This window comes from Quercus robur, chromosome 6 (assembly GCF_932294415.1).
Source record: "Quercus robur chromosome 6, dhQueRobu3.1, whole genome shotgun sequence".
Classification (NCBI taxonomy): Eukaryota; Viridiplantae; Streptophyta; class Magnoliopsida; order Fagales; family Fagaceae; genus Quercus; species Quercus robur.
The window spans coordinates 52,352,072-52,378,507 of record NC_065539.1 but is presented as its reverse complement, the minus strand read 5'-3'; the positions used below and the strand labels follow the sequence as shown (position 1 = coordinate 52,378,507).

General features: G+C 42.2%; 3 protein-coding genes and 1 long non-coding RNA gene across 4 annotated transcripts; 1 reads left to right on the top strand and 3 right to left on the bottom strand.

Moving 5' to 3' along the window:
• Nucleotides 1–55: 55 nt before the first annotated feature.
• LOC126689416 (uncharacterized) lies at nucleotides 56–1,766 on the bottom strand. The gene has a single exon (XM_050384599.1). The coding sequence runs from the start codon at nucleotides 1,460–1,462 to the stop codon at nucleotides 428–430; it is 1,035 nt and encodes a 344-aa protein (XP_050240556.1). The 5' UTR covers nucleotides 1,463–1,766; the 3' UTR covers nucleotides 56–427.
• A 2,060-nt stretch (nucleotides 1,767–3,826) lies between these two features.
• On the top strand, nucleotides 3,827–5,930 carry LOC126689759 (uncharacterized). The gene is made up of 3 exons (XR_007644598.1): nucleotides 3,827–3,944; nucleotides 4,042–4,135; nucleotides 5,584–5,930. It is a non-coding gene; the product is annotated as an uncharacterized LOC126689759 (long non-coding RNA).
• A 9,606-nt stretch (nucleotides 5,931–15,536) lies between these two features.
• LOC126690357 (uncharacterized) lies at nucleotides 15,537–16,118 on the bottom strand. The gene has a single exon (XM_050385462.1). It carries the CDS (start codon nucleotides 16,116–16,118, stop codon nucleotides 15,537–15,539), a length of 582 nt encoding a protein of 193 aa, XP_050241419.1.
• A 4,838-nt stretch (nucleotides 16,119–20,956) lies between these two features.
• LOC126689415 (FRIGIDA-like protein 4a) lies at nucleotides 20,957–25,404 on the bottom strand. The gene is made up of 3 exons (XM_050384598.1): nucleotides 24,345–25,404; nucleotides 22,481–22,656; nucleotides 20,957–21,767 (listed from the first exon to the last, which is right to left on the bottom strand). Exons 1-3 carry the CDS (start codon nucleotides 25,243–25,245, stop codon nucleotides 21,252–21,254), a joined length of 1,593 nt encoding a protein of 530 aa, XP_050240555.1. The 5' UTR covers nucleotides 25,246–25,404; the 3' UTR covers nucleotides 20,957–21,251.
• Nucleotides 25,405–26,436: the final 1,032 nt, after the last annotated feature.

The window sequence follows — 26,436 nt, the reverse complement described above, 5'->3', positions numbered from 1 at the left end:
AGCAATTATATTAGAAATCAAAGTTCAAAACCATGTAACGATGTATGGGCCGCAATTAAGAAAGATTTGATTGTTATTCATACTTTACAAAGAACAAGTCCAAGAACACCAAATTATTGTAGAAGATGTGATGCAAAACAATACAGAACACCCTAACAATTAAAATAACTGAGCCTACAACAGAATCATGCAACCACGGTCCGCTAAATTCCTCTCATCTTGTGTTTAGTTGTAGAGCAGAGAGAGGTTAACAAAACTACACTTCTATGAACTGTCTCATGATGGTCAGATCAAACTATAACAGTTCACATCAGAAAGCAATCAGAGCCAGTTTCAAATAAAGAAGTAAAATTAAAGAGTAGAGACTCAGTTGACAACTGACTAGACTAGCTATAAAGAACAAATTGAACAACCATGCTTCTAAGTTCTAAGGTGTAGATGACAGACCACCTCCTATGGGTCTCTTTTGCTTAAGCTTAACCTTCACATTAACACCATTATCAATGATAGATTGAAGCACAATCTGAAGCTTCCCTTCCAATCTGTCCCCCTTCCTTGGAGTGTAAACCACATCATGAATATCATCAGCCAATGCCCTCTGAGCCAGAACAGCCCCCACAGCACCACAAGCATTTACATTCCTAGTCGAAGCCAGGTCAAACTTCATATCTTTAGAAATGGAATGTGCCACAGCAACAACCTTACTTGTCACCCTGTGAACAACACAGGCACGAACAGAAGCCTTGGATATGTAAATGTCCAGGCAAAAAGGTTCGTGGTAAGGATCAGTAAGTTGATTATAAGTCGGAGTCCTTAGCTTCTTCTTACCAACACAAGCATTATCCATTTCATCAAGTGGAGACTTAACAATTTTGTTGCTTACTACCTTAGGAAGTTTTTCAACTCTTGGGGCCACGTTACCACTTGGGATATCCTTTTTCGCTGCCTTCTTGCTTTCCTTTCGATCATTCTTTGGATTTGAAGACTTCCTCCGGTGGAAATCAAGATTGTACTCTTCAAATTCCTTGGAATCCCGGTCAAGTTTATAGAACAGATTACCACGAATTCTCATATTATCAATGTCATCGAAGTCCTGATCACACTCAACAACTTGAGAACAAGAATCAACTGGTTCATCAACCATAAGAGAATTTGTTCCCAATGAAGAACTACCATCTACTCCTTGCCAAGCTTGTGCTAAACCCGATGAAACTCTCCACGTATCATGATCCACAAGCTCAATATCATAACTACCCGAATGAGCTTTATCATCAGTAAACAATGGAGAGAGATGAAGACTACTAGAATAACTAAAAGAAGGTGCTGAACGTGTTGTTATCTCTGTCTCTTTATAAAGAATTGTTGTGGAGGCCTTGGAGCAAAAACGACACACCCTCAAAGAAAAATGAGAATTCACAACTAATGAGAAGGTGATACTTCTCCTCAAAAAGTTAAATGTCATGATTACAGCTATGATACAGTGGACTAAGGATGCGTACCAAGTTTACAAAAACAAAAACAAAAAAGTGTGTGTGAGTTCAAAGAAGCAAATCATCAAACAGGTGGTGGGCGACAACTGATTTTACCATTCTTGTTGCCCCTTGTGAAAATTGAAAGCTTCGAACTAGAGGGAGCGCATTAAATAATAAACCCCATGATAAAAAATAAAAAAAAGGTTCATTTCTGGACAATAACAGCAATGGGCATGGTAGTGATGATGATGATGAAATAATTAAATAATTAAATAATTTTATTTTTTAGTGCTAAGAGTGAAAATGAATAGAAGGGAAGTGGCGGCCCCTTTATTAATTGGATATTTGGATGGACTTAAAAAAGGACGATTTTTTTTTTTTTTATTATTAATTTACAGGGTTTAAAACGTGTATTTAGGTATCAATAAAGAACTCTAAAAATAGTTTTCTAGGATAATCTATATATATATATAAAACCGAAGCTTTTGCTGGCACCACAATTTTCCACGTCAGCATAAAAAATAAAAAATAAATAAAAATTATAACTCCTCAAAACCCTAGCAACCTTACCCCTCTCTCAAATTAAGAAATATAAAGTCACAGTTTCTGCAAACTCTCTCTTTCTCCAGACGTAGGACCCCTCTCTCAAGTTAAGAAATATAAAGTCACGGTTTCTGCAAACTCTCTTTTTCTCCAGACGTAGGAAGCCCTAAAGCATTCAAGATCTACAAAACCCTAGCAACCTTACCCCTCTCTCAAGTTAAGAAATATAAAGTCACGGTTTCTGCAAACTCTCTCTCTCCAGACGTAGGAAGCCCTAAAGCATTCAAGGTCTACAATGCACGGTATAAATTTTAACTTATAAAATTCAGCTTTTGTAAGGTTAGTTTGTTTATATATTTAGTCCTTATGTTTAGGTTTAGGTTTTAAGAGATTTATGTATTACTACTATGTGGCTGAATTTCCCGTGACATCAGTTTTATGTTTTTTTTTTTTTTTTTTTTTTTTAAATTGTCTTTTAATATATGCATGTTTTATTATTTTTTAATAGTTTTCCCGTGCATCGCACGGGTTAGCGACTAGTAATAATAATAATAATGAAAATAATGAAAATGTTTAGGAACAAACTTTGTTGTAGTGTAAGGCTACAACTCCACTCAATGCCTTTTTATTAAATGTGATTTTTGACACATCAATCATTTGACTAAATTTTCTTCTTTTATTTTCCATGTTTACAAAATTTTCAGATAAACAAAAATTAATAGTTATATCATCAATCAAATATTTAAATTTCAAATTTTTGTAATTTAAAATTATACACAAAAAGTTATTTTATAAATAGAATAATAAATTACATTTAATTTATATGAAATTTAATATGTGTGTTAAGAAATATAAAGAATATGCAATTCAATGCTTAGATTTTAAAAAAGATATTTATAATCATGTTAATTTTTTTAGTAAAAATGATAGCCTAAATAAGTTTTTTTTTTTTTTTTTTTAGAGAATACGCTACAATTAAGTTTGTAGCCAAACTTTATCCCAATAATATAGTATATATATATATATATATATATATATATATATATATAGAGTATCAAGGTGTATAATAGAAAAAATGTGTCACATTTACATATTTTTATTAAAAAAATTACCCACATTACACAAAGTTAAAATTGTGTAAATATTTATTGTTGCTAAAAGTGTAACTAACACTTTTCTTTCTTTGCTAATCTTGAAAGTAAATAGTTGTTATTGTGTCTAAAAAAGAAAAACAATTAAAAAAAATTAATAAACATTATGTAAAATAGATGGTCCGCTAATTTGAAAAATGAGCATCTAAAATAAAAAAGTTTTTTTTTTTTTAAGAGAGTTTCAACCTATAGCGTCCGCTCTTAATGATAGCTCATTATCATCAGAGTAAGACACCAATCAGTTTTTGGTGTAAGCGGGGATTAAACCTCAGATATCTTATACAACCATCAGCGACTTTACCAGTTGAGCTAACTGAAACCCACAAAATAAAAAAGTTTTGAATGCTAATTACCAATTTTTTTTTTTTTAAAGAAAATTTTGAATGCTCTTCTTATATTGTTGTAAATCTTTTGATTCTTTGAAATTAGTAGTCCCACCCAAGCGGACATAATATTATTGTGAGCTAGCTACCACGTTATTTATATGGAAAATGTTGGGATTACAGAAAATAGTACAATCTTGTGCCACAACTTACCATGTGAGGAGTTGTGATTGGTGCAGGTGTATTCCTACATGACCTACAGATATTTTTATATCAGTCATGGCTTGTCATGTGCCTATATTTATACAAAAGAAATTTAGAAATTTAGCTAACAGTACAAAATTATGCAATTTTTTGTGGTTGTAGCACAACTATATTTATACTTACTCTCGTCACAGTCCTCAGTCCTCACTGTCTCTCTCTTTCACGAGCAACATTCTTGTACGGCAAGGAAGGTGAGTATTTCACCGCCGTTTCTCTCTCTCTCTCTCTCTGTCTGTGGCTCTCTCTCACACTCTTCCTATTTGTTTTGCCGTGATTTCTTCTATACAGGAAATCAAGTGGCCTGTGTACATTTGTGACTCCAAACTCTTTCTAGCTAGGCAACCTACTTCACTTGGGTTTCACTCTCTGCCTCTCTCTCACGGTAACCCTCATTTTCATCTGCGCCTATATATGTGAAGAAAAAAAAAAAAAAAAAAACCCTCCTTTATGATCTTTTGGGCTGTAAAGTATTGATTTTTATATTTTAGAGTTACTGATGAAATGCCATTTTTGTAAGTTTACGTATACATTTATCTGTGGGTGGGTTGTATTTTTGGATTTTGGGAAGCTGTGCATGGTTAGTTACAAGTTAAATAGTAAAGTTTGGAATGTGACTGAGCTAGACATACTTAAGAATGATATTGATGATAAAAAGTAACTTTGCCAATGATATGTCGATTTTGAAGCTCTTGAGAGACTGGTTAGTAGGTGCAATTCGTTGAAAGTTTTGAAGGTTAATAAAAATATAACCTTGAAACAATTACACAGCTTGCTTGTTCTTGCTCCAGATCTTTTTGAGGAAGAGAGGGACTCGGGCTGTAGGGATATACTGGGAGTCTCTCTCTCTTTGATAAAAATTCACTGTTGTGTTAGAAAAAACTAAAAAGTGTGGAACTTTTTCTTAACAACTCAACCTCATACCAAACACCCAATTATATGTTTTGGGTATTGAAAAAACATTAAAGAAACTTGGTCCAAACACACTTTTTTTGCATTATGAGTACTCTAAAAACAATTTTTCAGCAATCTTTTTTGAAAACTGTTTTCACTTTGTTCTGAAAACAAAAACACCAATACCAAGTTGTCAAATTATCAAGCGGTTACAACTAATTCAAAAAGGAATCAAATTGTCAAGTCATTGAGGGATAATATCCAAGTTATCTCTTAATAACCTAAGCTTTGCTTATGAAAAAGTTGCTTACAAACTCCAACAGTAGGTGCTTATGATATTTTCTTGTCTACTATATGCTGCAATGATGATGATCTAAAGTATTCTTCTTATAGTGTAATGCTTGTGTCAATTTGTTTTATATGTATATATGTGCATATGTGCTTGTTTTTATTATTATTGTTAGAATTGACTTAATGAGGGAGTTTTGGCAAATGGGTTGGAGTTGTTTTGGTGATATCTCAGGGTTTTTGTAAGTGGGTCTTATCTGCTTTTGGCTTAATATGAGGTTGTGTAATGTGGGATCTTGATGATTTTTTCAAATCCTACTTTAAATTAGTAAATTAATAATCAAGATGAGATTTTTTTGGATTTTGTGGGAATTGTGTATTGGTGTCTGTTATATGTATGCAATAATGATGATCTCAAGTATATCTTGTCATATGGTAATGGATGTTATATGGTTGAGTCTGCGGTTTTAAATACGCTATTATCTTATCGTTTGGTGGATGTCTCAGTTTTGTGCATCTTAAATGTATAAATATCAGGAAATCTTAGAATGGTATATGCATCTTCCTTTCTGTGTACATCCAATGTTAATCTGGTACCATAAGGGTTTATTTGAATTGCGTGGGTTTAAGGTTAGTTACTCTTTGTTTCAGATGGCTCTAAGTGCATTTAGACTCTTTGCGGGGATGGCTCTGGCAATCAACTACTTCCAAAATCGGATGTTGATTGAGAAATTGGATCTCCTCCTTGAGCAAGAGCAACTGATTGAAAAAAACATTGAGGCAGTCAATACACGCACCAAGAACTTGGAGGCACTATTGGCAAAACCTGGAGCCAAAGAAGAGTAGCTGCTACCTGGACTCGCCTGAAGACAGTCTTCCCTTCCATAAACAGGAGTTTAGGATGAAACTTCTACAGTAGGTGATATTTTGATGGTTTTTGTGAATAATACTTGAAATTATTAAATTTACTAATCAAGATGAGAATTTGTTGGGCACCATGGGACTTGTGTTTTGGTGTCTGTTATATGTATGCGATGATATCTCATATCAGAGTATTTCTTTTTATATGGTAATGGATGTCTTATTGTTAGAATTTTGTGGTTGATACATATATATACATGTGATTTTAAACATGCTATCATCATTTTTTTTTTTTTTTTTTTTTGAGAAAGAACATGCTATCATCTTATTTGAAACCTGAGATACCATATTAAGTCCAAAATGTGTAACTTAAAGAAAAAGACTGTCTGAAATACACGCCTATCACATTTTATGGTAATTTCTACACACTTATACTGTTACACATATGGAATATGTAATACCCCATAATTTTAATATCACAGTTTATTCTTTTTTATCTTTTTATTTTATTTTTAAGGGTGAGTCTCTTCAGTATATCGAAATAACATTTTTCTCCAAGCATTTGTATAATTATAAATGATAACTCCAATTCAGAGTGTGACGGAGATATCTATTTTCAACTTTGATATTTTTATTTTATTTTTTATTCAAAAGAAAACTCAATAAATTTTATTAGGATGAAAAGGCCAAATCAGTTTGTAGTAGTACATCTTAGAATTGTTATGGAACACTTTCCATCCACACTAATCATATAGATACCTTTAACATATCTGGCAAGATTATAAACTTATCTATTACATTAGTGAATTAAGCTTATCTATTGCATTTATAAAAATCTTGAAAGCAAAGTTTCATTTATATAAACCATCTATATTCTATATAAAATCTAAAAGATGAAGTATATTATTTATTATTGTTACAATCCTATTGAGCCATATCAATGTAGCATTTCGGTCCGTTTTAGTCAATTTTGGTCCACCTTGGTTTATTCGGTCCACTTTGGTCTATTTCAGTTCACTTCGGTCTATTCGGTCCATGATTCTCTCTCTCTCTCTCTCTCTCCACTTTAAGTTGATAATTTTTTATATTTTTTAATATCTTTACTTTGGGTTGTGTTTGGTGTTATGTTTTTAAAGTTCCCCATCTCATCACAAGTTCTCTTTCTCTGCCTCTTCTAACCTTTGGTTTTTATTTGAGTTAATCCCTAATTTGGAAGTGAGAATTTGAGCTCATGTCAAAACACAATTATATATTTGAACGTATTTATCAATTATTTGAGCAATTAATAGTATTTATAACAGGATTCTCTTATTTGAACTGATCTTTTATGTGGTTCAAATATATCCCTATACCCTAAGTTTAAGTAGAAATAAAACTTAAGAATAACATAGTAAAAATAAATTTCTAAAACATTGTTTGTTGGTTTTCAAACTAAGTAAGTGAGTATTAAAAAGTGTTTTTTTAAACAAGAAAGTATTAAGAAATTTTTACAATTTTTTTTTTTTTAATTGGCAGCAAGTTTTTTTTTCCTCTTTTTTCTTTTTTTAAATGGTTATTGTAAGGTGACGAATTTGGGGTTCAGGCCCAACAGGTGGGAGATTCTGGCCCAAAAGTCCCTCAACAATGAATTTGTAGAGAGCAGGTTATAGAACTAGGTCTTTGACAGGAGAAACGAAGCTACGACCAAGCCATGCAACCAGTTGGACGTAGGGATATTCCTTCGAGCTTTTGGAGTAACGGTCCCTGAGGCTGTTCCTGCTACTTCTCTCTCTTTTCTCCTTCTTTATCCTTTCTTCTTTCTGCTTGCGATCCCTTTTCCATGGGGGTCTCCTTCCCTTATATAGCATCCATCCTGAGATCATGTCCCTACACTTGTCAGTCATCCGATCCTCCACTCGAGTGCCTGTCCCATAGGTCATCCTCCCTCCTTTCTGTGAGTTGCACTGGCCAAGGTCATTCTGCGTTCCTGTCCCTTCCACATTAATGCGGCTGGAAAAGTAGTTCCTTGGCATTTAATGCGGCAGTTGTGATTGTCCCCTCCTCCTTCCTGAGTGTCACGCATTGTTTCTTCGTATTGGGCGACCTTTCGCTAAGTATAGGGTGCAAATTGGATGCTTACTGGGTGAGTCCGAGGAGGTGTTCCTCCTCGGACGCCCCTTAGCAGGCCCGGCCCATCATGATTGAGACGGGATATCCTACGCCCATGCCTTTTCTTCTTTATCGCGGCTGGGCTTGGTACATGAGTTACGGCCCAACATCAACTGACAGACTTTACCCACCACAATAGCCCCTCAAAATGCCGGCCTTTTTTGAGTCCGAGGAGAAAAGGCGGGATTTTGATACCCACTAGACGGCTCGTGGCGAACCACTGCTTCACACGTGGAAGGGGGAAGGCACGCCTTTACGTGCTTCATTAATGCGGTGGGCAGTTGGTGACTCAGGGGGAAGTAACCGCAGCTTTTGGGGTTTTACACTCGCTCAATCCAACGGTTGGAGGCAGGATCTACGGTGGACAGCGTCTCGCATGCCTTAGACGCGAGCGCGTCTGTTCGACTTCTACCGAGTATAATAGGTCTTGAGGGCGTTCGTCTCTCATTTTTGACGAGCTTTCCAATATTCAGAACTTCTCAGAGCCTATTCCTTCAGTCTGTTCTTGCTTCCGCTGCCATTCTCTTGAAGACTCCTTCGAACCTCTTACCCGTAAGTTCGCGCTTCTTCTCCATTATTCTTCATTAATCATACTGCCTTCAAGTTGTTTTTAGGATTAAAGGGGATGGGTAGGCTTGAGAAACTGGTAGATTCTCCGGCCGGTATGGCGGGCTTCAGGGCGAAGTATCGTATCCCACCGGAGGTAGGGTTAGAGTACTGTCATCTGGAGGACATTTTGATGAAACGGAGAACAGAAGAAGTCGCAATTCCAATGATAGCCTTCGTGGAAGGAGGAATGACTATTCCGATGGGGAGAATAACTAGGGACTATCTGCGTGGTCATAGGTTGGCCCCCCATCAATGCACCGCTAATGTATTCCGGATCCTGGGGTGTGTCGAAACCCTGAACGATCAGATGAACCTCGGCCTCTCATGGCACGACGTGGTTCATCTTTACGAATGCCATAAGCTCGGCGATACATACTATCTAAAGTCTAGGGTTGACGCAGTGAGGTTGATATCTTGCCTTTCGAAGTCTAGCAAAGGCCTGAAGGACGACCATTTGATCGTCTCCGGGCCATGGTCTGACGGCCCTCACTGTCCGACTAGGGAGGGAAAACCAGGTGGGGTGTCGTAGAATTAGATGCCGAGGGGAGGATTCTGGTTTCAAGCTCCTCCACCCCTTTTTCTTTTACTTGCTTTAGATTTGTTGGTTTGATTGCATGTCTCCTCGGACTAACATAAATCGTTTGACGGCCTTTGCAGACAAGAAGCGAACCACTCCTCGGCTGAGCCTAGTCAATGTCCCGGCTCTAAATTACCTCCTGAGGTCCGAGATTTTTGTTAGCAGGGACGGACAACTACGGTCGGCTCCTTTAATTTTGGATTATACTCCGCTCACTCGAGCCCAGGTAGAAGCCGGACAAGCTATAAGGGCCGGTAGTCCGAGATTAGCACGGATTGACGTGTCCATACCAGGGTTCCTCGCTGATACAGACTTGCCTCCAATTCAGTTACCCCCCCAACACGCTTTTCCCCCAGTAGTTATCCCAGAGGTGGAGTCCGGCTCTTCGCATTCATCCTTAGAGGATCAGATAGACCGGTTCCAATTTTCTGAGGAAGGGGAGGCCTCGGTCAGAGTAGTAGAGATCTCCGACTCTGACGCTGATTTGGACCGTGCCTCAGCGGCTCCTGGTACTGGTTTGGTCATTGCACAGCCTGATCTTAGCGAGGATACCGAGGAAGAAGAAGGAATGGACCTCCAGCCGAGGACTGGCCTCAGGGGTCTCTTATCCAACAGGTCCAAAGGGCAGACCTCTAAGGAGACCTCAAAAGGACAGGTCGTCTCCAAAGCCCCCGTTCTTCCTCCCCCTCCCTCGTCGGGCGCGGCGCTGAAGCCTATGCCTAATCTAAAGCGGAAAAGGCCTGTAGAAGAGGCAGAGGAGGGAGAGGTTGCCCACGAGAAGGTCGGGCCTAAAAAGAAGAGCAAGGAAACGAAAGAGCCCCGGGAAAAAAGAACAAAGTCCACTGAGAGCCGAGATGAGGCGGTCACTCAGAGAGGACCTCGGACATGGTCTCCTCAGATCGAGCTAGATGGCGCTCCAATCCTCTGGGATGCGACCCTATGGGAGACCCAGCGTGAGCCAGCTTCGTTCTTAGCTGAAGCATTGCAGCAACCTCTTCTCTTGCCCCGTGATATGGAAGGCCTCAGGAAGATTCGTCAACCAGAGCTTTTCATGTCACTGAAGAGGGACATGGCTGTGGTAAGTGGAATCTTCTATCTTATTTTTGTGTTGAGAACCTTCTCATCGTCTTATCTTGGTATCGTCTTCGTTTCCGTTTGAGTGCAGGTCACCCAACAAATTTATGTTGCTGAGGAATGGGCCAAACAAGCTCGTGAGGATGTGCATAGGGAGGCTCAGTCCCGTGCTACAGCTGAGAGGGCCGCGAGCGATCTCAAACGTGATCTTGATCGTCAGGATCATGAGTTAAGAGAGGTGAAGAAGGCCAATGCGAGTGCAGAGGCTGGCCTGAAGACTGCTGAAAAGCAAACCGAAGAGCTGCGCAAGCAGCTCCGACACTCTGAGGAAAAATTGTCAGCAGAGCAACAAGCGGTTTTGGAGCTTAAGGCTGAGCTTGCAAAGGCTAAGGAGGAAGCCCGCTTGTCCAGGGAGGCTGCCGAGAAGGCTATGGCGGCTTCGTATGAACGTGGGGTTCACGATACTGAGGAAAGGTTGACCGAGGAAATCGCCACTGTCTGCAGGGATTATGTCACCTCGACCTGGGGGCTGGCCATGGATAGGGCAGCCGTCCCCGCAGATTCTGATCTCAGGAAAGCTGAGAACATCTTTTACCCTGCGGAGATACGTGAGACTCCTGGGGAGGTCGTTTCCACTGAACCTCTTCCAGCAGATTCCCCCATTCTCGAGACTGGAGGCATGGAACAAGCTACGCAGGGCCAGTCACCCGAGGACAGTCTTCGCATCAGTGAGATCCTTGCCCAGGCCCAGGAGATCGCCCCGGAGAACCCAGCAGTGGATGATCAGCCCGCCCCAACTCAGGGCCCTTAGGGACGTAGAATAGGAATTCGTCTGTCCCGCTTTTGTACTTTGTTTTGTTTGATCCTTGATAATATTTCTGGACTGAATTACTTTGAACATTATATGACAAAAGTTATTTAATTACATATATCGTTGCTTTACTTTATTTTGTTTTCATCATGAATGGATATCGGTCTTACCCTTTTACTGCTTAAAGTCGAACAATAATGAATAAAGACGATAAAATTGCGACACTTTGTAGTCGAGCAATAACGATTACAATGCTGATTTTTTCCCAAGTCCGTGGCTAAGAATCCGCGCAGGACTTGGCTTCCCTTTAACGCTTTTCGTGAAACATAAACGGTTAACCCTTGATGAAGGAATTGTGTGGTTAATTTCCCCCAAGTCTGTGGTCCGAGGAGCCATGCAGGACTTGGGTTCTGTTTAACGCTTACTGAAAATCGCTGCGAGGTTAATTTCCCCCAAGTCTGTGGTCCGAGGAGCCATGCAGGACTTGGGTTCTGTTTAACGCTTACTGAAAATTGCTGCGAGGTTAATTTCCCCCAAGTCTGTGGTCCGAGGAGCCATGCAGGACTTGGGTTCTGTTTAACGCTTACTGAAAATCGCTGCGAGGTTAATTTCCCCCAAGTCTGTGGTCCGAGGAGCCATGCAGGACTTGGGTTCTGTTTAACGCTTACTGAAAATCGCTGCGAGGTTAATTTCCCCCAAGTCTGTGGTCCGAGGAGCCATGCAGGACTTGGGTTCTGTTTAACGCTTACTGAAAATCGCTGTGAGGTTAATTTCCCCCAAGTCTGTGGTCCGAGGAGCCATGCAGGACTTGGGTTCTGTTTAACGCTTACTGAAAATCGCTGCGAGGTTAATTTCCCCCAAGTCTGTGGTCCGAGGAGCCATGCAGGACTTGGGTTCTGTTTAACGCTTACTGAAAATCGCTGCGAGGTTAATTTCCCCCAAGTCTGTGGTCCGAGGAGCCATGCAGGACTTGGGTTCTGTTTAACGCTTACTGAAAATTGCTGCGAGGTTAATTTCCCCCAAGTCTGTGGTCCGAGGAGCCATGCAGGACTTGGGTTCTGTTTAACGCTTACTGAAAATCGCTGCGAGGTTAATTTCCCCCAAGTCTGTGGTCCGAGGAGCCATGCAGGACTTGGGTTCTGTTTAACGCTTACTGAAAATTGTACAGTAGAACGACATCAAGTAAAATATTCTTCATTAATAAAAGTACATTTTCAGGTTATTTACATTCCATGGACGTGGCACTACACGTTCGTCCAAGTCTTCCAAATAGTATGCTCCAATGCCAGCCACAGAGGTGATACGGTATGGACCCTCCCAGTTCGGCCCGAGTTTTCCCCATGCAGGGTTCCTAGCATTGCCGAGGACTTTCCTCAGCACTAGGTCCCCAGGCGTCAATGGCCTTGACTTCACCTTGGCGTCATAGCCCCGCTTGAGCTTTTGCTGATACTGAGCTAGATGCACCATCGCGCAATCTCTTCTCTCTTCAAGGAGGTCCAAGCTTTTCTCTAGAAGCCAGTTGTTAACAATAGGGTCGAATGTAGCAGTCCTCTGGGAGGGAAAGTTTATCTCTAATGGGATGACGGCCTCGGCCCCGTAGGTTAACGAAAAGGGGGTTTCTCCCGTGGATCGGCGGGGCGTGGTGCGATACGTCCACAAAACATGGGCGAGCTCTTCAACCCACCTCCCTTTCGCGTCGTCTAACCTCTTCTTCAGCCCATTCACTATGGTTTTGTTAACTGCCTCGGCTTGTCCGTTACCCTGCGGGTAGGCTAGTGTAGAGTACCGGTTGACAATCCCCAATTCACTGCAATATTCCCTGAAGGCCTTGCTATCAAATTGCAGGTCATTGTCCGAGATTAGGGTGTGTGGGGTACCGAATCGGGTGACAATGTTTTTCCAGATAAACTTCTTGACATCAACATCCCTAATGTTTGCCAGCGCTTCAGCCTCAACCCATTTCGTAAAGTAATCGGTGCCGACGAGAAGAAACTTCTTGTTCCCGGCAGCTTTGGGGAACGGACCTAATATGTCTAGGCCCCATTGTGCAAATGGCCAAGGGCTGGACAATGGGTTAAGTACCCCACCGGGCTGATGTATATTCGGAGCGAACCGTTGGCATTGGTCACACTTCTTCACATATTCCAGAGCTTCCTTATGCATGCTTGGCCACCAGTAACCCAGCGTCATAGCCCTATGGGAGAGGGACCGGCCCCCCGTGTGGCTCCCACAAATCCCCTCGTGAAACTCCTCCAGAATGAGTTCAGTTGCGCCTGGGTGTACACACAGCAAGTATGGCCCCGAGAATGAACGTCTGTAGAGCTTGGAGTCCTCGGACAACCAGAATCGAGAAGCTCTCCTCCGGATTTTGTCGGCCTCGACTTTGTCGTTTGGTAAGGAATCATTCTTCAAGAATTGGACAAGAGGGTCCATCCAGCTTGGCCCCTCGCCGACATTGTGTATCCGAATACCTTTAGCCTCCTCTTCCGTGGGGCGACAGAGGTCCTCGACCAAGATAACCCGCGGAAGGGGCTGAGCCGAGGATGTGGCCAGTGTTGCCAAAGAATCGGCGTGAGTATTCCCGCTTCTGGGTATATGCATCAAACGGAAGTCATCGAAGTGGGCGCGTAGGCGTTTAGCTTGGGCAAGATACCGTTGCATTCTTTCGTCTTTCGCCTCCAACTCCCCGCTTACTTGCCCCACTACGAGTCTTGAATCCGAGAATATGCTCGCGCATTTCCCACCCAGCTTCCGGATCATCGACATCCCTTCTAGCAGTGCTTCATACTCAGCTTCGTTATTCGTTGCTGGGAATCCCAGTCTCAACGACTTCTCCAGGGTTATACCTTCGGGAGAGATTAGAACGAGCCCCACTCCGGACCCCTTTTGGTTCGCTGCACCATCAATGTATGCTCTCCACTCATCGTGCTCTTGCACAGAGATCGTGCTGACCAGTCTCCTATCATTATTCGGTGATTCCGACACGTCCATCCCTTCCACGGTTGGTTCCGCAAATTCAGCTACCAGATCAGCGAGGACTTGACCTTTTATGGCGGTGCGCGGCATATATCTGATGTCAAAGGCGCTTAAGATGGTTCCCCACTTAGCGATTCTCCCAGTGTAGTCGGCGCTGCGGAGGACTGATTTCAATGGAAGTTGGGTTAGCACAACCACTGTATGCGCCTGAAAATAGTGGGGAAGCTTCTTTGTAGCTTGCACGACAGCCAATATTGCCTTTTCGAGGGGGAGATACCGGGTCTCTGCCTCCTGTAGCGACTTGCTTACGTAGTACACGGGCCGTTGCGTGCCGTTGTCCTCTCGGATCAGTACTAGGCTGACTGCATGATCGGCGACTGCGATGTATGCATAGAGTACCTCGTCGGCCTCAGGACTGGACATGATCGGAGGTCGGGCGAGGTATTCCTTGAGCTGTTGGAAAGCCACGTCACATTCCTCAGTCCACTCGAAACCCTTCCACTTGTGCAATAGGAGGAAAAAAGGTCGGCATCGGTCCGCCGAGCGGGAGATGAAACGGTTCAAAGCTGCTATCATGCCGGTAAGCTTCTGGACTTCTTTGGGATTCTGAGGCGGTTGCATACTATGAATGGCCCTTATTTGGTCAGGGTTAACTTCGATCCCCCGATGGGTTACCATGTAGCCAAGGAATTTTCCCGATCCCACTCCAAATGAACACTTGGAAGCGTTCAGTCGCAGCCTGTACCTTCTCAGGATGTGAAACACCTCGTCAAGGTCCCTGATGTGGTCAGTCACCAATTTGCTCTTTACTACCATATCATCTATATACACCTCGACAGTTTTTCCCATCTGTTGTTCAAACATCCTGGTCATCATCCTTTGATAGGTCGAACCGGCATTCTTCAGACCAAAAGGCATCACCTTGTAATGATAGTTGCCAATTGGGGTGACAAAGGCAGTTTTTTCCTGGTCTTCCGTGGCCAAGGATATCTGATGGTAGCCCTGGAAAGCGTCCAAAAAACTCATTCGGGGATGCCCGACAGTTGCGTCGACCAGTCGGTCTATTCGCGGCATTGGGAAAGGATCCTTCGGGCAAGCCTTATTTAAGTCCGTGAAGTCCACACAGACTCGCCATTTCTCGCTCTTCTTCTTCACCACGACTGTGTTCGCCAACCATTCGGGGTAGAACACTTCCTTTATAGCCCCAGCTCTTTTCAATTTCGTCACTTCTTCCCTCACAGCGTCTGCATGCTCCCTTGACGGGCGCCGAGGGGGCTGCTTCTTTGGGGTAATAGCTGGGTTAACGTTAAGGTGATGGCGTATTAGGTCTGAGTCAACCCCAGGGGCTTCATAAGGATCCCAAGCGAATACATCCTCATTTCGACGCAGAAAATCAATTAGCGCCGACTTCTCCTGTGCTGGTAGCTCCGAGCCAATCTGGAAAAACCTTTCGGGGTCTGATCCGACGAGCACTTTCTCTAGCTCTTCACAACTCACCTCCATGTCCGGCCCTTCATTACCTGCAACTTGGACCGGGGTTTTTGATTGCTATAAGGTATTCCCGGTTGAAGTGGAAGGCGCGTCGCTTAATCGTCGAGCAATGGCCGATACCATGCAATGCCTGGCCATTCCTTGATCCCCCACTATCTCTTTGATCCGGCCCTCTGAGGGATACTTCACCTTCTGGTGCAGGGTAGACGACACAGCCCCTAGCGTGTGAAGCCATGGCCGTGCCACAATAGCCGTGTAGGGTGAGTATGCGTCCACCACAATGAAGTCTACTTCCACTATTTCTATGTCTGTTTGCACAGGCAATCTGATCATGCCCTTAGGGATGACGATTTTTCCCTCAAAGCTAAGCAGAGGAGTGTTGTATGGCGACAGGTCCTCTTGCTTTAAATTCAGCCCTTTATATAGGTCCGGGTACATCACCTCCACGGCGCTGCCCTGATCAACTAACACCCTCCTCACGTCATAACCTCCTATTCTGAGTGTCACGACTAGGGCGTCGTCATGGGGCTGAATAGTTCCCTCCTTGTCCTCTTCCGTGAATCCAATTAATGGCACTCTCCCTCTAGCCCTCTTGGATTCCCTTTCGCCTGGCTCTGTCGGGAACCTACCTACTGACATTACTCTGAATGGGCCGGAACCGGTTCTCCCAGGTGCGGCAAGAATGACATTTATCGTGCCGATGGGTGGCCTCAAGGTGCTTTGCCTGGTATCGACATTTGACTGCTCAGGGCGTTGCAACAGATGCCCTATCTTTCCTTCTCAGACGAGTCGATCCACATAGTTCTTCAGATTCCTACATTCGTCCGTGACGTGGCCGGGCTCTTGGTGATACGCACAATATAGGTTCTGATTGCGTTTTGAGGGGTCACCTGCCATCCTATTTGGCCATTGAAAATAGGGCTCGTGCTTTATTTTTTCCATGATCACGTGTAATGGCTCTCGGAACACAGCGTGGACTACCTGAGCCCCTGTAGATCCCGACTGTTCTGCATAATCTCTTCTCGGCTTATTACTGTTACTGAAGCGGTCCGACCTGAAGTCCCTTCTCTCCTGGGGGACAAACTTCGCCTTTCCCTTCCCGGCTTGCTGGTCCTCCTCGACCCTCTTATACTTGTCTATCCTGTCCATAAGTTGCCGCACGCTGGTGGCTGGCTTCCCTGTGAGAGACTTTCTCAAGCCATGCTCTGTCGGCAAGCCCCTTTTAAAGGCACTGATGGCGACGTCATCGTGACTCCCTTCTACCTCGTTGTGCACCTCCCAATATCTGTCCGAGTAGGCTTTTAGCGTTTCTCCTTCTCGCATGGACAGAGATAAAAGGGAATCGAGGGGCCGAGGGACTCTAGTGCTGGTGATGAAGCGGGAGCCAAAGGCCTGCGTCAACTGTTTGAAGGAGTCTATAGAGTTTGGTGGGAGGGCATCAAACCATCTCATGGCCAAGGGCCCCAGGCTGGAGGGGAACACTTTATACATTAACGCCTCGTCCCTGGAGTGAACGGCCATCCTTTGGTGGAACTGGCTCACGTGCTCCACTGGATCAGTTCGACCATTGTACAGGCTAAACGTTGGCTGATTAAATCGCCGAGGGAGCACCGCCCGCTCTATCCTACGGGTAAATGGCGACTGGGAGATTCGATCCAGGGCCTTACTCATGGCGTCATTGACTAAGCCTTGGTAAGGTGGGCTTTTGCGGCCGCGTTTGTGAGGCCTCTCTTCCTCATAGGAGAACGTCTCGCTCGGGGGGGTCCTCCTACTTCGTCTGTATTCATCATCCTCACCACTGCTAGTATCCGAAATGGGCAAAGGACGTTTTTGTTGGGCTCGCCGCAGCCTTTTCTTCAAATCCTCAATCTCTTGCTGCAGAGCCTTCTGCTCGTTGTGCTGGTGGGATGCATGGTCTTTCCCTTTCGAGCGACTTTTACTCGTGTGGGCGATGTTCACACTGCCCTCTCGTTGATCATTTTGGTCTTTTGCTCGTTCAAGGTTTACAAAGTTGTCCTGTCGTTGAGATTCAGTACGTCCGGTTTGGCGCGGACCTGATCCTTCCATCCCTTGCTGTTTCACTTGTCGAGACACAAGTTCTTCCCACAGACGGCGCCAATTGTAAGGTGACAAATTTGGGGTTCAGGCCCAACAGGTGGGAGATTCTGGCCCAAAAGTCCCTCAACAATGAATTTGTAGAGAGCAGGTTATAGAACTAGGTCTTTGACAGGAGAAACGAAGCTACGACCAAGCCATGCAACCAGTTGGACGTAGGGATATTCCTTCGAGCTTTTGGAGTAACGGTCCCTGAGGCTGTTCCTGCTACTTCTCTCTCTTTTCTCCTTCTTTATCCTTTCTTCTTTCTGCTTGCGATCCCTTTTCCATGGGGGTCTCCTTCCCTTATATAGCATCCATCCTGAGATCATGTCCCTACACTTGTCAGTCATCCGATCCTCCACTCGAGTGCCTGTCCCATAGGTCATCCTCCCTCCTTTCTGTGAGTTGCACTGGCCAAGGTCATTCTGCGTTCCTGTCCCTTCCACATTAATGCGGCTGGAAAAGTAGTTCCTTGGCATTTAATGCGGCAGTTGTGATTGTCCCCTCCTCCTTCCTGAGTGTCACGCATTGTTTCTTCGTATTGGGCGACCTTTCGCTAAGTATGGGGTGCAAATTGGATGCTTACTGGGTGAGTCCGAGGAGGTGTTCCTCCTCGGACGCCCCTTAGCAGGCCCGGCCCATCATGATTGAGACGGGATATCCTACGCCCATGCCTTTTCTTCTTTATCGCGGCTGGGCTTGGTACATGAGTTACGGCCCAACATCAACTGACAGACTTTACCCACCACAGTTATCTATTTCATCACCTTGGCATCCAATTTTTCTTACTTATCAAATTTTTTTAATGAGAACATTTTTCTTTACACGATAACAGGTTTTCTCTTTCTTAAAAATTAACATACATTATCTCGAAATTATCTCTAAATTAGATATATCTCACCAATTTTTAAAAAAAAGAAGAAGAGAGAGATATATATCCTATTCACTTACTTCAATAGATACAATAGCTCACAACTTCCCACGCAAGCATTTGTGTACTTACTTTGTATATATGTGATTGCTTTACTGGTTGAAAAAAAAATAAAGAACCTTTTAAGTATGTGCATCATGAACGCGTGATCAAATGCTAGTATCAATTATAATTGTAAAGACTCAATTTATAACGACCGCAAATTGGTGTATTGGGTTCTAATGTTAAAGGCCCAAACAATAAATTTGTAGAGAGTGGGCTAAAAGATTAGGCCTTGGTCATCGAACAGTAGTTAGTCATGGTGTTCATGATGATCGCACAGAGATGAACTGAGCAAGTCCAAGAAGACTTTCTTCTCAGCACGGTCTGAGTGGCTCCGGTTCTTGGATCTCGTCCGAGGGGCTTAATGTTCTTATTATTCTTTTTACAATAGGGTTCAATGGCCCTGGAGACGATCTGCCTTCCTTTTCTTTGGCTTGCTTCCTCCTCCTTTTATTCTAGCCTTTTTCTCCTTCCGAACGTCCACGTGTAGGTTCAGTTTTATAGGGCTGATACTGGTCTTATCAGCCTATACCCAAAGTGGTTGGGGGGTGGTTGTAAAAGATGAGAAGCATGGCTCTGTCAGGCGCAGAGTACTTAATTACAGTAATGGCAACCTTTCCTTTGTTCTTTGTCGCCACACTGTTCAGGGGTCCTTTCCCCATTAATGCGACCAGGACGTTTGTTGGCGCGTTTAATGCGGAGATGACAGCTTATTGTTGAACCACTTCTACACTGTACTCGCCCTTTCTTCTGGGGGCGCTCCGAGGGCTGCCTTTGATGGCGTACCATTCCTTTCTTCTAGATTTTGGGATGCCGAGGACAGGATCGTTCTCGGCTATATCTCTAAACCATTTGGACTTTCGGTGCATGTCCTCGGCAACACCTCTCCTCGGCGCGGGCCTTAGGCCCTAATGGAAAGTGGGCCGGGGTCACAAATTCTCTGGCCCCACAATAATTATTTGATAACCTTTTATTTTCATGATAATCCCTTTAAGAGAATAAAAAATTTTGAAAATTAAAAACTTTAGTTATACTAAAAGAAATCAAGAAAATATAATACATAACAACAATAGTTAGAAGAACATGAATTACTTCGAGAAAGAGTAAAAAAAGAGAGTCTAACACTTATAACTCAACCAACTTTGTTGCAAAATGATGACAGGAGTTACGGAAGGGAAGCATTACATCCCATTGTTTAGAGATTTATTCAGCAAAAAGTGTTTTCTTCTTTGTACCATTATCTAATGAGGCAGCCAAGGTTGGAGACAAAAACGTTCACAACTTTTCTTCCTTTTAAAAAGAATAAAAAAAATCCTCAAAACTCTTTTTCACAACTTATTAAAATAAAAATTTGTGATTACTTTAATATCAATTTCGCACAATTCCATTGACATAAATTTTATCATTCACTAATCCAAATATTTCTTCTTCTTTTTTTTTAGAAACAAATCCAAATATTTCAACTCAACAGTTGGGAAACTTATAAGTTTTTCCAAAGAAATTTGCATTTAACATGGTTTTAGCAACTATTCTGTTAGTTGACATGTTTTTGAAACATATTAACAAACATCTTGAGCCCGAGAAGATCGAGTTCAATGAAAGAACTCAAGTCTTATAGACTCGAGTTCGGCAAGAAGAAGAAGAAGAACCCAGCAGATCAGAAAAAGAAAACCCACCAGATCAGAAGAAGAAGAACCCACACAAAGAAACCCACATGGCAGATCTGAAGAAGAAGAAGCCACCACACCCACGGGCCAGGTCAAAGACGAAGAACACCATTGTTTAGCTTCAAATTGGAAACTTGACAACTAACAAAATTGTTACAAAAATAATGTTAAATAACAAATTTCCTCAAGCTTTTCCTAATTCCTTGCCAAAATGGGCGCCTATTGAGATTTACACACCATAAACGTATACAGAGGGCACGAATTCATAATGGGCATACAGTACACAGTTAATAAACATACATTGATCCATTATGGAAAAAAGGGGGTAATTACTCGGCAACTTCCAGGACAAAAGCTCCAGATCAACTCACTGGTTTAGTGATTCCTCTTGTCTAATTAAAGCTACGATATAGCTCCTGATGGGATAAAAAGATGATTTGTTTTACTTTTTTACTTTGTCGCATCTGAACCACCTAACTTGCTATCATTGTCCCATCTAACATAAGGTATGGGGCATCATCACCACCACAGAAACAGGTGGTGAAGCACATGCTCTGTGATCAAGCAAATTTTCTGGCACCCATCATTCACCAAATCAAGGAAGAAAATAGTAGAGGCTCAGATGGAATCAAATACCATCCATTTTTTAAAAGAAAAATCAACTTAACAATTTAAAAACACAGATGGCATTTGTTTCAATTTGAAGCCACATTTTCAAGAATGGGAAGAAGACCAAGACAAAATAGTAAGAGCAGTTTCTATAACTAAACAAACGGCATCGGTAGTTCCTCAAGTCCTTGATGCTGTTTCTTGCCATCCTAATTACTTTCCACAGTCACCTAGATCTAAAGTTTGATCAACATTAGAAATACAACTTCTCACTATGGCAGAGCAAGAAGTAGGACAAATGTTACGATTAACACACATACATCGCTACCATTAAACGGTTAGTGATTACAGACAAACCATTTAGAAAGCAAATGAGATTTTGGGGTCATCATATCAGTGGTTACCATCTTCAAAGAGTAGTCATGTCTATCGGTAGTAAGCCTGCTGATAAGCTGGTGCAATTCCATTGCCATAGCCTCCATATGCAGGATAGTTCATGGGAGCTACTGGGTATGATACAAGAGGTGGGGCTGCTTCTGGTGAGTAAGCATAAGGATTTGTTGGTGGGCTTCTGCTGCCATACATGGGGGGTGGGGAATGGTATGCGGGGATGCCAGCAGGGTACTGAGCATGAGAGGGAGACCTAACAATTGTAGGTGGTGCAGGGAAGGAAGACACATAAGCATTTGTCAAACGTCCAGCCTTGGCTGGAGGCATGGGGCCACCGCTGTTAGCTCGTGTTCTTTTGTTGGCAGGGAGGACTGCTGCTGTTCTTTTGTTGGCAGGGACTGCTGCTGGTTTTCTCTTCTCTGTCTTGGCCTTCTCTAGCTGTTCAAGGCGCTTCTTAAGATGTTCTGGAGGGAACTGATCCTCTAGTTTGTACTCTTCAATACACTTGATGACAGCCCGAAGTGCTGACTGCTCCTTACGTCCAGCTAGTTGCTGCAAAGGCAACAAAGAATTACTCGTTAAATAGAAGTGAGGTGTAGATCTCCCACCCTAAGTTGCCTCTCATATTGGGAAAATATACATTACCCACTTTCTACAGCCATCATCTTCCAATTATCAAAGAGAGCCATTAAAGTAGGGGACTGCAATCGTGTTAATCTCATCATAACATATTTGTAGATATTGTACTGTTTCAAGATAAACACACACACCTACACATGCAATTCAAAAAGCTTGGATGCCTATACTTTTCTGCATTATCTACTGCGTTTGTAGAAAACATAACAACTTCCCCCCACCCCACAGCCAAACATTTTAAAAAAAAAAGGAAAGAAAAACTCAGAAAGGTTATGCTTGCATAGAGTGAAATCGTGCTTCACCCAACATAGATGGCCTTTAATATCCTGAACCTATTTCACATTTTATTCCCTGAAATCCTACCTAGATGCATATGCATAGTAGAAATTGTATTTCCCCCAACAAGAAGAGGCTTTAGTGACCAGAACCTTTTTTGGCACAAAAGCTTGCTTCCAAACATAGAACAATGTCAAAGGCCAGAAAAGAGTGCTAGGAATGAGAAAACCCAGGACTGTAAAAAGACATCAGATTAATCACCAAGAAGAGAGATCATTTGATTTTTCTAGACTACAACAGCCCATAAGAATTATTAGGATATAAGATTCAGGATGTAATAACAAAAGAAATACCGCAGCTCGGCCGGGATTATTGGGATCATCCATAATAGAAGCTGCAGCCTTCCTTGCATCCTTCAAATAAGCTTTCAGAAGAGGAACAGGAGGGAATTTGTCCACAAGACCAACTTCATAAGTAAAATGCACAGCATCAAGCTGCTGTCCCCTGCTGATTAATTCCTCAATCATATCTGCGCATAACAATACAGTAAAAGTATTAACAACTCAACTAGTCGAGACATTCATGACAGGCACTAGAACAAGCATGGGATGTTGACAAAATATCATAAAACAATGGGACTAAAGTAAACTTGTGTTGAACCTCTAAATATTCCATGTTCTACATGCATAAAGCAGACCTCAACCAGGTTCAACCACACACATATTATAATTCGAATTACATACAGAAAATGTTCTAGACTTTTATAGACTAGTAGTATATAAGTAACAAGTAGCTTACATCGTTGCTAATCTTCACTAATTTGAAATATTTCAATTCCACAAAAGTTACAATTACTGATAACTGTTTAATTGGGGAAAAAATGATAACTGAATCTCCTTGGTAGAAAGAGCCACAACTTGAGACAACTAGCAGGATTGCAAAATGTATCTTACAAAAATTTTTTGTCACTCACAAATACTTGTTAATGTTTCAAACATTTAAATATTTATAAAAATCTGAACATATCAATGGCGATACTGCCGAGATTAAAATAAAGACCAGCCATGAACTCCTCCAAATACTTATTCTAAACAACAAAGCACCATGACACCAACAATATATAACTCAGTCAACCTAATGAAATTAAACTAAGTATCTTTACCACGTGTTTAAAAGCAATGTTACATTCATGTAGTAACATATAATTCAACAGATACAGGCCATACGCTAATGTGCATATCACATGCCAGGAGACCTTTGGATGCAAGGAAAACAAACAAAAAACCTATAGACAAAAGCTAACAGAGGACAAGGAACATTGATATGGGAGCACAACAAGAAATTATCTGGATTTTCAATGGATTATTTCATATTTTAAGTTATTATTTATTTAGATAGGGATTAGTATTTTGAATTCAACTAGAATTAGTTGATCTTCATCTCCTTATTTCATGGAGGCTTTATAAAAGCTCTAGATAGTTTATTTGTATTCAAACTATTTTGATTAATAATATTTCATTGGTGAAAATTGTGCTTGTGTTTGGTGGTGATTCCAAAGCCAAGTAATCAAATTGACTGATTCCATAACGGACTTAGAACTCTAAGAATACATTCATTGGAAATGATGTCTTACAATGAACCATATATACAACAACCAGCCCTTAGTCCTAACATTTTGGGGTCAGCTACAAATCCTGAACAAAAAACTAGTCAGAGTCAGCCACATGCATTCTTTTCCATCTTTCTATTCTATCCAAATCATATTTCTTCAAGCCCAAAAAATAAAAATAATAAAAATAAAAATAATAAATCATAATTCATGTAAATACCAACCAAATATAAGAACAAAACGTCCATGCTTATATCAACACATGGAACCACAGATGCCAGGAAGCATAAGCAACACTTATGCAATGACTCAATGACTCTACATCCTCATACTAATGCAATCACAAGTACAAACACACACAGATCTAGATACCCAAAAAGCCCATGTAACTCCTCTAGAATCTAGATATGTGCCTAACCCCATAACTCTTCCAAAGTGAAATTCATGCATCAATGCATCATTCCCGAAATTTCTTTCAATATACTAAATAAAGCTTAACCTACACGCTTCCAAAAATGTAATTAAACTGATACAGAGAAAAAAAAATTCATTAATTCATTCTAAAAATAGAAAATTCAAAACACACATAACAAAAGAATCATATTTACCGGGCATTTTATCGCCGAGGCCGAGCGAAACGGCGAGCTTAGGCATCTGCTTCCTCCAGGCCGAACCGACGACGAGCTTCCGATACAAATTGACATCCTCCTTCTTCACAATCCCGAAGGTCACCAAGTGTTGCAAGAAGGTGTGCACGTCCGGAGTCTTCACGTTCTCGATTCCACCGCGCTCCTCCAAGCTCGCCTTCCACGTCTCCGCGATCCTCTTCGCGCGCGCCTTCACGGTCGGCGTCACCAGCAGCCTCGACTTTCCGATCACCGGGTCCACCACCACCGGTATCAGCGATTCCAGAACCAGAACACAGGCCCAGCCCAAATCGTTCCCTCTCTCACTCTTCTCCACCCTCTTGTCCACCGGAAACACCTCCGATATCGATTCGAGCACGAACCTCGCCGGATCGAGGCACTCAGTTAAAGCCAAAGGCATCTGAGCTCTCAACGACTCCAACTCCTTTTTCTTCCCAGTCACAAACCTCCAAAACCCTAGCGCGTCCATTTTCACGCAAAACGACTTCAGCACGAGCAACAGCCCCTCGCCGTCGTCGACCTCGCCGTTCTCGTCCTCGCCGGAGACTTTCCGGAGAGCGATGAGAGCGGCGTCCTTGTTCTCCCCGAGCTTCCCGAGGGCGATCTTGACGCTGCCTTCGATAGTGACCTCGCGCTGCTCAAGCTCGCTGAGTGAAACCTTGGTTTCTTGGTCCAGGCTCTGGATTTTGTTCCTGAGAGCTTCAGATTTCTTCAGGAGGTTCTGCTCCAAGGAAGTGAAGTGGTCGGAGAGCTCCTTCCAGAGAAGTGTGCAGCTCGTCATCAGTGAGGTTTGCCTCTGGAACTCGTCGAAACTCGGCGGAGTCAACTCGGTCAACTCGCCTGGATCGGGGATCGACCCCATGGTTTGCTTGGTTCTCTTTCACTTCAACTCAGTAATACAACTCAGAATTCACTAGAAGAAGAAGAAGAAGAAGAAGAAGAAGAAAATCGAAACCCTAGAAAATGAAAAAACGAAGAATCAGAGACAGAGAGAGAGAGAGAGTAAGGGACAAGGCAGAAGATAAAGTTAAGTGTAGAGTGAGCAAACGGCGAGCTGACGTGGACGGTTTATGGAGAGACACGCGTTTTGGCGTCTGAAAAAGTTGGGCCGGGGGGCGGTGCTAGAATGCGCTTGGGTGCGTAGGATTTTAGGGGAACACGCACATGGTGGCGCGAGAAAGGTGCTAAAGTGAGCGGGGTAAGTGTTGGGGTGCGCAGGATATGTATTGGTAAAGTGAGGATTATGACGTAGGATGAGTAAAGTTACAGTTACACCAAGTAAAACGTTTTATGCCATTTTTGCCTCAACTATGCGCAAGTTGTGAAGGGTGAAGTTGCCAATCCACTATTTATTATTTTATTTTTTTTCTTCAAACTCATCAAATGCCAAAAGTTGATTATTCTTACTCTACCAACTCATAAAAGTAATGCCACACTACCAACTCAATAACTTTTTAAACATGATTATCAAAAAAAAAAAAAAAAAAAAACTTTTTAAACATTTTTCACAATAGATCCAATTGACAAGTGCCTTAAGATACTTATTACCATTTTAAAAAAGTTTTAATATTATTTTTATAATAAATAAATAAACTATTTTAGTTATTTTTTTCATTTTCCATAAATAGTCCATTGACAAATACTTTTAGGGCACTTGTTAACTTCTTCTTTTTTTTTTTTTTTGTAAGAATGTTTCAACCTATGACGTTCGCTCCTGATGATAGCTCTATCAGAACCAATACACAGATCTTTTATTCAATTATCAGAGATGTGGGAGGAACAAATCTTTTCCCAATCAGGTATTGTTCGCTTTGGGAATGGGCACATACTATGGTACACCTTTTCTTAGGCCAAGTGTTTATAAGGCAAGGGTGGGAGGCGTCTCTCCCCGATGTGGGATTGAACAAATTCGTGAGGGTGGCATCGGCTCCTCGACCCATTCCTAAAGCAAACAATACCTAATTGGGGAAAAATTCGTTCCTCCCACAATAGACCTTACCAGTTGACCTAAATGGAACCAACTTAATTTTTTCCTTTCACAATAATTGAGTTC

What these genes read in the sequence shown, in the direction of transcription:
- LOC126689416 (XM_050384599.1), bottom strand. Translation starts at nt 1,462, where the DNA reads ATGACATTTAACTTTTTGAGGAGAAGTATCACCTTCTCATTAGTTGTG.
- LOC126690357 (XM_050385462.1), bottom strand. Translation starts at nt 16,118, where the DNA reads ATGTCAGTAGGTAGGTTCCCGACAGAGCCAGGCGAAAGGGAATCCAAG.
- LOC126689415 (XM_050384598.1), bottom strand. Translation starts at nt 25,245, where the DNA reads ATGGGGTCGATCCCCGATCCAGGCGAGTTGACCGAGTTGACTCCGCCG. An exon ending in CCTCGGCGATAAAATGCCCG is followed by an intron (nt 22,657 to 24,344) that starts GTAAATATGATT and finishes TGTTATGCGCAG; the next exon opens with ATATGATTGAGGAATTAATC. An exon ending in ATAATCCCGGCCGAGCTGCG is followed by an intron (nt 21,768 to 22,480) that starts GTATTTCTTTTG and finishes TTGCCTTTGCAG; the next exon opens with CAACTAGCTGGACGTAAGGA.